The sequence below is a fragment of the Strigops habroptila genome, chromosome 9 (genome assembly GCF_004027225.2).
Source record: "Strigops habroptila isolate Jane chromosome 9, bStrHab1.2.pri, whole genome shotgun sequence".
Classification (NCBI taxonomy): domain Eukaryota; kingdom Metazoa; phylum Chordata; class Aves; order Psittaciformes; family Psittacidae; genus Strigops; species Strigops habroptila.
Window position 1 is genome coordinate 3238567 of NC_044285.2, and position 9431 is coordinate 3247997.

At 43.1% G+C, this 9431-nt stretch overlaps 1 protein-coding gene across 3 annotated transcripts; it reads left to right on the forward strand.

Moving 5' to 3' along the window:
* The first annotated feature begins 95 nt into the window (after positions 1-95).
* Positions 96-6134, forward strand: SELENOS (selenoprotein S). 3 transcript variants are annotated; one of them, XM_030497573.1, is made up of 6 exons: positions 96-248; positions 368-502; positions 2117-2223; positions 2987-3076; positions 3178-3256; positions 5225-6134. In XM_030497573.1, exons 1-6 carry the CDS (start codon positions 164-166, stop codon positions 5302-5304), a joined length of 576 nt encoding a protein of 191 aa, XP_030353433.1. In that variant the 5' UTR covers positions 96-163; the 3' UTR covers positions 5305-6134. The 3 variants fall into 3 exon arrangements, with proteins under 3 accessions (XP_030353433.1, XP_030353435.1, XP_030353434.1); XM_030497575.1 differs by having other exon boundaries at positions 108-248; positions 3357-5480; XM_030497574.1 differs by having other exon boundaries at positions 121-248; positions 3181-3256.
* The last annotated feature ends 3297 nt before the right edge of the window (positions 6135-9431 follow it).

Consider the following 9431-nt stretch of genomic DNA (forward strand, 5'->3'; position numbering starts at 1 on the left):
CATGATTTCACCTTCATTCTCTTTCCCATTGGCCCGCGGGAGGAAACCTCACTTTCTGGTTGGTTCTCCAACCCCGACGTGGCGCAGGACGAGGAGGGCGGTGATTGGCGCAGACGGCGGGCGCGCGGGGCGGCTCCCGGCCGTGAGGCGACGGCGGTTCGCGATGGAGGCGGAGGGCGGCGGCGGCGGCCCCGGCCCCGGCCCCGGGGCGCTGGGCCGGGGGGGGCTCGAGTTCCTGCAGCACACGGGTGAGGGGTCGGGGGGCGCGGCGGGGCCCGCCGGGCAGGCCTCCCCCTTCTCTCCTCCGGGCTGGGTGGGCTCCTTCCCCCACGGCCTAGCGCTCACCTGCGGCTTGTCCCCCTCACAGCCGGCTCCCTGCTGTCCAGCTATGGCTGGTACATCCTCTTGGCCGCTGTCGCCGTCTATCTCCTCTTCCAGAAGGTGTCCCAGCGCCTGGCGGCACAGTGGAGCGGGCGGCCCGGAGCGGCTGACGCAGCGATGGGTGAGTGGAGCCGGGGCGGTGCTGGGGTCTCCTCTGGGGTCTCCTCTGGGGGGCCCGCTCGGCAGCTGCTGCGGTCTGCACACACGGTATTTAGTGAATAACGACAAAAAGATTGAGTTGGAAGTGGTTTTAATGGTGGGTGGTACTCGGAATAACAGTTTAAGCCCACAAAAACATAGAGATTGTGTTGCCGAAGAGATCCCTGGGCAGAGGTTGGACCAAGAGGTGTATTTTTCAAAGGTTGCCAGGGAAGGATTATGTCCCAGAGGAACGTGGTTGGGGGTGAAGGAGCAGAATGAAGGATTAGCTGGTCTCTGATAGCGCAGGAGATGAGGGAATGGTGGTTAAAATTAGTTGTGGTCAGCTACCAAATAGAATCGTATCAAACAAAACCAAAACGGGGAGAAATCTTTCGACCTATATTAATTTTTTATTAATATTCATCATCTGTTTTGGATGCCCCATCCCTGGCAGTGTTCAAGGCCAGGTTGGACACAGGGGCTTGGAGCAACCTGCTCTAGTGGAAGGTGTCCCTGCCTGTGGCAGGGGGTTGGAACTGGATGAGCTTTAAGGTCCTTTCCAACCCAAACCAGTCTGGGATTCAGTGATCTCTCTACTTTCAATTATTCCTTCACAGTTCCTGCTGCAGCAGGATTGTGTGCATTTGGGGTGTGACTGCCTCTCATCCGTGTTGTCTTCCCAAGGGTGGCACAGGCTGTGAATCTTACACAGTCATGATCCTGCCTCATTTGGAGACTCGCTGCTGTAAAGCACAGGCTGTGCTTAGGGATCAGCCAAACAATAAGTGCTTCGTACTGATTCTTTTGGCGTGTTGGCGTGGCAGTACATGGGCCCAGAAAATATTACGTGCCCTTATCCTATTGGTGCTCTTTTGTAATGCCAATTAAATCTTTATTTAATTGCCAAAGCTGCCTATACAATTACTGAAAGTACTGAAGTTTCTTTCACTTGTGAATCACTGGATGGTAGCAAACATATAGAGACAAACAAACGTGGACTTCTCCTAAAGGCCAGTGAAGGGAAGTGGTGACTCAATGTAGATTTTGTGAGACTGCCAGTTTTCTCTTGAGATACGTGTGATATTTGTAAGTAATTCCTCTGCTGATGGAGCATGTTAGATCTGCCACTGTTTTGCTGCCATAAGGGGACAAGCTGGACCAATTGGCAGAAGGAGTAGGAGTGGATGTGGGCAGGTTGCCTCATACTTCTGCGTAAAAGAAGTTCTCTGGGTAAAAATGGAATCCCTGCAAAGGTTGGGTGATATTGCTGGAGTTATTTGTCTTAAACAAATCCTTCAGACATAGAAGCAAGTATCCTGCAAGTGTGAATTTTAATTTTTTATGGGGTTGTTAACATAGGTGTCCTTATTCATTAAAATCCCATTAAAGTAATTGCTCTAAAATATTAAAATATTACGCAGTTTAGATCAGCACATAAATTACTGTAAAAGATTGGTTGGAAACTGAACTTGAGCTGTGGTTTTCTGCTACCAGCTGCAGGGAGAGATGTGAGCCTTTCCTTATTACAAATCTTTGAGGAGACCATCTACAGTTTGTATTGAACAGCTTTGCAAACTCTTTCCCACTCTCCTAGAGCCTGACATGGTGGTGAGAAGGCAGGAAGCTCTGGCAGCAGCTCGCCTCAGGATGCAGGAGGAGTTGAATGCACAAGCAGAAAGATACAAAGAAAGGCAAAGACAGGTAACCAGAGAGTGTTCCTTTCTTTAATTCTTAAATTTGTCATCAAGGGCTTTGTTGTTGCTATAGAAAGGTTTATTCCACACTAGATAGCAGAATAATAGGAGACTCACTCTCTGCTGGAATGGGGGTGGTGGGTTTTTACCCCCTTCTTTATCTGGAACGCTTTTGATACAGTTTGATCCACAGAGCAGCAACAGGCAGTAGGTACCAGGATGGTATCACCTCCACAAGCACATACCTATATGCTGTGCTGACCTGATGTCTTGATGCTCTTTGTTAATGAGAATGTTTGATACATGTAGTATTCTGCTCCTTTGTGAAATAATTAATCTCTGTGGCACTTGCTTCACTGCAAGTCATTGTGTCTGTGGGACCCTGTGGGCCTGATCTTTATCTTTTTTTACAGGTAAATCTGTGATTACAGAAACCTAGTACTAGGCACAATGAATGTCTGGAGGGGATTTACTGGTGTTTAGGTAAACTACCACTGCAGACATGCATTTTCTATTCCTAATGTCAAATAGAAGTTCTTAGAAATGTAGGCTATCACTGCTGTCATTTAATGGTTGGAATTTCAGCTTGAGAAAACAAGGAGTATGGTATTGCTAAGTGGGGCAGCGTAGAAAAGCAGATGTGAGTCAGCATAACTATAACGTTGTTCATTAATCCAAGCCCTTGGGTTTTGTTGTAGCTGTTTCTGTAGCACTGGTGATTCCATTAGTTCTGAAATCTTAGTCTTGCATATCCTGGATTTGTTCCTTAGCTTGAAGAAGAGAAGCGAAGGCAGAAGATAGCGATGTGGGAAAGCATGCAAGAAGGAAAAAGCTATAAAGGAAACCTGAAACTGAATCAGGTAACAACTATGTTAATCAGGTTACAATTAGGTTTATGTGATTAGATGAGCTGATACTTGCAGTGATTAGATTCCACATAACTTTTTGCTTTTGTGAACAGCAAGAAGTAGAATCTGGTGCCTCCACCTCATCAGCAGTCCCGAGATCTAAACCAACCAAAAGGCCCTTGCGAGAAGGTGGTAAGTATGAAACCCTTAGGACACTGTGAGCTTGAAACAGAGCATTTTTCCAGCTGCTGACATAGTCATCATACATATTTTTTTCTTCTTCTTCTTCAAGGAGGAAAGAAAATGTGCCTTGCAAATGAGGACTTTAATCAGTGCAAAACCTAGCAGGAAGTTTCTGTGGTGCTTTTCCCCTGGAAAACAGCGTTTCAGTTCTCTTCTAAATGCTTCTGCCACCATTTACTGAGATTTTTGTCACTCAAAATTATAGATTCTTGCAATATTTCTGGGATCCCTTCCCTATTATTATAAAAGTCAGATAATTGACTATCTGGTCTGTCTTTCAGCCACCTGTATTACTGACTGAATGCAGGAAGAAGATATTTTATTTTGTATTATGTAGATTTGGGAAGATGAAAGACTTCATTAGGCAAAATGTGACCTTATTTATCAGGTATCACAATAATGATCTATTGAATATATAAGTCCTGCAGATGTATAAACTCTTACCAACTCTCACAAACCACCAGAGGATCTTAACATTAAACTCACTGTCAACTGCTGAAATCATCTTGATGGGTGAACTGCTTTCCATGGCCCATGCTAGGATCGCTGTTGTGTGTTGGCCATGCAGCTGTGGTCTCCTTTCTCTCCTCTGAGCCTGTGCTGTAACTGCAAGTGCTAATTGGGGTATAATATTTTAATGATAATTTTCCATAGTTGGGGGGAGGATCATCTAGATCAGCCTCAATCTTATCAGACTAAAAGAGAAACCCACTTTGGGTGCAGCGCTGAGTAAGTCACTTGATTAAATGTATGAAACCTGAAGATTCTTGATTAAACATAATAAACCTCAGTAATTGTGCAGTGCTGAAATTTCTGCTTTGAATATTTTTACTGACAGCTGATGACAAAATCTGAAGGGACTGATCAATTGATTCATCTTATGTTGTTTAATGTGAGCTGAGTCTAATGTCTGATACTGTCAAATGTTTTTTACAGCTCTTGCATGGGATATTTAGCCCTGTGGGGATGAGAAGTGCCTGTAATGGCTGTGTGAAGAACCAAGACCAGGGCAGCTGGGTCGAGGCATCCTTCCAGCTGCTCCCTGTCTTAGTTTCATCCTAAGTCTTTGCTTAAATAACAGATGGTAGAATTAGAGGTCTCCGATCTTCTCATGAGGTAGATCTGCATGGTGTGAGAGAACCACCTGCACTGCTCAGCTGCTGAATTAAGGTAGAAAGCAGAACTTGGCTAGTATGAGAAAAACTTCAAAGAGGGAGGTAATGCTTGAAGTTTCAGTGCACAGGTCACTTTGAAGCCTGCTTGGTTAGCAACACTACTAGGTTTTCAGTTGTCTTTATCTTTGCGTGGTTCAGAACATTTGCTAAGTTGTATCTTTCTGAATATGTACTTATAAAGTGAAGCTGCCTAAGTTATGGCATTAGGACACTCAACTAAAGTATCTGTTTGCCTTACTGCCTATACTTCCCTTTTCAAATCCTTGAAAAAAATCCTACAGTAGTAATGACTGGATTTACCTTTTGACCTTTAGAACATTCCTTGCAGGACTGGAATAAAAGATTCGTTTAAGTCCCTAACTCTTAGGGCTCTTGGAGAACAGATGCACTCTCACAGTTTACTGTAAGGGTTCTTGCTCTGTTTATTCTGCAGAGCAGCACTAAAGCTTTAGTGCAGCCTTAGAGAAATTAAATGGTAATTAATTTCAATTTAATTTAATCCAAATTGATCAAATGAAAACACAGGTGTTTTGCAATGGCTTTTACTGATAGCACTCCAAAAATAAACCATCTCAAGTCTGGATATTTTCTCTGCTTTCATTTTCCTTAAAATGCTGCCTATGTAGTAAGTGTAAACAAGGTGCAAATAACTGTGAGGTTTATTTTTGGTGTTTCTTGCATGTTGGTGAAGGCCTGTTGAGGATGAATACTAATCCAATGGATTTCTCCTCTGTACTTCTAGGCTATAACCCCCTGTCTGGAGAAGGAGGCGGAACTTGTTCCTGGAGACCAGGCCGGCGAGGCCCGTCAGCAGGTGGATGAGGCTAACCTCCCGAGTGTCTCATGTCACTAGCAGGCTTGATCTTACCCACTGTCTAACTGCCTACAGTTTGCTTGTCACAGTGACTCCTTTGGGACTGGGTTTAGTGCAGGTGTTAACATGAAAACAGATTTACATCATTTCCAAATGGTAACGCAGAAGCTGATAGCACACAAGATCCTCTTAGAGAGGATGAAGAAAGGAACAGTTTTCCCTGCAGAGAGGAAGCGTTGTCTGCAGCCAAGGTGAATTGCCTGGGTTGAGATCTGGGTTCTGTGGCTGGCGATCCAAAAGTCTAGCCTCAGGCACATGTAATTATCTAATCTCTGTGAAATGAGGATATTTACCACCCTCAGACATGTGTTACCAGATTTGCTCTTTTTGGCTGGAAGGTACTTTAGAGGGGAAGAATGTTATCATTGGCAGATACCTTGAATTTTAGGTGGAGGGACTTTGAGAAAAAACATGAACTGACAAACACCACAGACTTGCACCAAAGGCCAGTTATTTACTGCAGAAGAGTCTCTGTGACAAGCTGCTTTCAATGATGTTTTCCTTATAAATGGTGCCCAAACCAGTGAGGATTACTGATGGTAGACAGCAGATGGGGGGGGTTCTTGCTACTCTTTTTTTTTTTTATTTTTTTTATTATTATTATTATTATTTTATTTCAACTGCTTTGTAAAAACAAAATACTATTAATATTAAATATAACTGCACACAAATCATAAGTCTAGTATTTACAATCTTGTGGTTTTCTACAGGATCTTTTTATATAGGAGGCGCATATTCTAGTGCAATAAATGTGCGTAAAGGAAGATGAGAGATCAAATGAAAGGATTTTCATTTGCCTACCTCCATAAACAAAAGGGGTCTTTTCAGCTGTTCTTTTTAACAGGTTGCTTTTATTTGGGTGTTCTGTGTTCCAAATCATGATTTTAGAAGAATCACCTTCAGGTTAAGACCAAATCAAGTTTTCCCAAGTTTAAAAAGTGGAACTGCTTGTTCTCTTCCCCACCTCCAATAAGTGATTCTGCAATTGAGTCAATTGCATTACTGGTTGTTACACACTCCAGCTGTATTTGAATCTAAATCAAGAAAACATGTAACAAAGGCCTTTGCTTTAGCAGAGCAGAGCATGTTTCTTTACAGACTACAAATATTCAAACACTGCAAGATATTCAAAGGGAAAAAAGCCACAAACTCTGCCTAGAGCTGCTGGTGTGGGCAGCAGAGCTGCCTGTAGCTTTAGCAGTGCAGTGTCAGGGTTGCATCTTGGGGCCATTAAGAACTGACTCTGTACTGCCTTCTGTTTTGAATGTGTCTCAGGTGGGAGCTGGTAGCCTGGCTGCACGGCTGCCCTGAACAGCCCAGCTAAATGCTCTTACCAGGTTGTTGCAGCACAAAAGCTGAGGGTGGTTTGTGCTGGAAAGGGCCTCCAGGTAGCAAATGTGTCAAACTTGCAAGTGAGGGGCTGTAAGGAGTAAGTTTCTGGAGTGTGTGTGGTCTTCATCGTTCAGGTGCATAGCCAGCAGTGTGGAGAGAAAATAAAGCTAGATCTGGCCCTTGTAATTGAGCTTCCCAAACATCCCATCCCCTTGATATGTAAAACACACAATGCAACAGACGAGGAAAATCCAGGCTGGCTTTGATACAGAGTGGAATAGCTCCTGGCAGCATATGACAAGTGTCTCAGTGTCTGATTACTGCTATTGAGCTTGTATATAGGCATTAAAATATGTATCTGTTTCATTAGCATAGCTTAGGGCTGCTCCAACACTTCTTTCTAAACACTTAGGCTTGGAGTATTTGTGTTCATCAGACAGTGTAAGTGCCAACTTTGAATATGGTGTTTATACGTGTCAGATACTCCTCTATGTCAGGTGAGCTGTGATTTTCTCTTGACTGTAGATGTAAGTAATATGTTACTAGTGAATTTTAAAGTTGCCAGCTAATGAAATGGAAAGGCAAAGAACCTTTTGCTTTAAGCCCACGAAGCGTGCATTCAGGTGCGAGTGGAAGATGAAGTAAGAAGGCTGCTAATGTTCCTACAGAAACTGGTTTTCATTTCCTGGCTTCTGTGTGTTTTGGTATGTAAACTGAAATTTCCATTGTTGTAACACAGTCTGGTGTATGTAACTTCAGGTTTTAATCTTTAACAAGGCAGAATAGAGGTGGGGAAGGCTATTTTCAAGATCTGAAGGTGCTTCATCAGTAAAGAGGACTAAGCTGTTATCTTACTCATGCCTCTGGGAAACATTTTCCCCTTGTGTTGGGGAAACAGGCAACAGACTGAGATGTTGTCTGCAGCAAAACAACTGGGGGGGAGGTTGTCTTAAAGCAGAATTCCTTGTGTTGATAAATGGTGAGGATGGGTTGATTTAATTCAGTAAAAACATTTTAAAAAATAAATCAGCAGGTCTGAACTGAGCATATGCTAATCTTTCTCTGTGTCTCAAGACTTGCTTCGGGCTGGGGCTGGGGATGTGGATTTTTGCCTAATTCTAAGATTTATTAAGACATATCCAGTGAGAATTAAGTGATTTACATATTTCTGGAAACTTCAACCTTTTCTCTCCTTAATTTTTGTATTTTAATCCTCAAGTCCCTAAGTTTTTCTTGATGAGATGCTTCAAAGCTACTGAACAGGGTGGGAGGAAGAACCTCAGTTTGTAAAACTTCTTTTTTGGCTCCCAACCTGCACAAGCAGACGGAAGGGTTTTTCCTCAGACTTCAAATAGAAAGCTCTCCCTTGACCACAGACAACTATGCAGAGGTGGTTGCTTGTTGCTTTTTAGCCTAAGAGTGAAGCATGCAGAAGGCATGAGGTGAAAGTGAACTATTTAATGAGTCCATTGTTCCTACTTTGCTATGAATTCCCAAGAACTTAAATTATGAAAGATCATATTAAAAAGCCTTCAGGAAAGTCTCCACACACACACACACACACACACACACACGCACACACACACACACTTAGAGCAGTTATACAAGAAGTCTCTTATTCTAATGATGCAGATGTTCTGGAAACATCTTTATCTTGAAGAAGCCAGCTAACAAAACTCAGAGTTAATGCAGTGCTATTAAACTGCCATATAATTTTCTTTAACCACTGAAGAATAATCTGGTTGGGGTATTGAAAACTCCTAAATGAAACAAGTGTTCAGAGACACAAAAGAGTCCTGAAAACATTAGTTGCTGGAGAAATGCAGCTCAGTGTTTTTCGTTGCTTTTTGGATAATTTATATGCTGGAGGAACTAAGTTTTTAGTTTTCTTTAAATTGCAGATGAGATCTGGTTTATGCATAGTTCTCTTAACTATTCATCAGGAGATACTGAGCACTGGAATGAAAACTGAACAAAACCCCATGTCACTCTTGTAAAATTTATTTGGCTTTATTCATGCCTTTCAAAACCATTGTGAAATGAGGGAAAGCTTTTACAAGTGCTCTTGCATACTTAGTTGTTATTAAAAAAAATATGTTTCTTATGCTGGAAAGTTTTAATAACCAACACCAGGAGATGGACTCGGGAGTGAGGGCAAAGGGGGGAGTGTGTCAGCAGAGCTGTTCCAGGTGCTCCAGGATTAATCAAAGCTCCAGTGTTAATCAGAGATCAATGTGAATGAGAATGCTAATTGCCCCAGATCTGCAAGGCACTGCTCTCCTTGAAGAGACTGAATGCAGGTGTGAAACGTTAGTACTACTGTGTTTTAAACAGTTCTGTGCTATTTTGACTCAAAACTCAAGGAATCGGGCTGTTCTGCAGCTGCTCTGTGCCAGTCTGGTTTCCTTCTTAGACTGGGCTGATACTCAGTGCAGGTGTTTAGATTGGGGTGTTTTTCTCTTGGGTTTTGTGTCTTGTCCCCTCTGTAGGAAGGTGACTAAGGAGAGATTGGCATTCAGAGAGCTCTGAATGAGGGTGGCACCCAGCATGCGTCTCCCCTGCGTTTTACCAGCAGTGCTACAGTTCACGGCTGCATTTAAACCATCCTAACACCATCCTTTCTGCCTCCTGTGCTCAGTGAAACAGTTCTCATCTCTGGCAGTTGTCTTTTTCCAAGCCTGGCTGCACATCAGCACACATGTCTGTATCAGATCCACATTTGGATGAGTCTTGCCCTTGTACA

What these genes read in the sequence shown, in the direction of transcription:
- SELENOS (XM_030497573.1), top strand. Translation starts at nt 164, where the DNA reads ATGGAGGCGGAGGGCGGCGGCGGCGGCCCCGGCCCCGGCCCCGGGGCG. An exon ending in AGCGGCTGACGCAGCGATGG is followed by an intron (nt 503 to 2,116) that starts GTGAGTGGAGCC and finishes CCACTCTCCTAG; the next exon opens with AGCCTGACATGGTGGTGAGA. An exon ending in GAAACCTGAAACTGAATCAG is followed by an intron (nt 3,077 to 3,177) that starts GTAACAACTATG and finishes TTTTGTGAACAG; the next exon opens with CAAGAAGTAGAATCTGGTGC.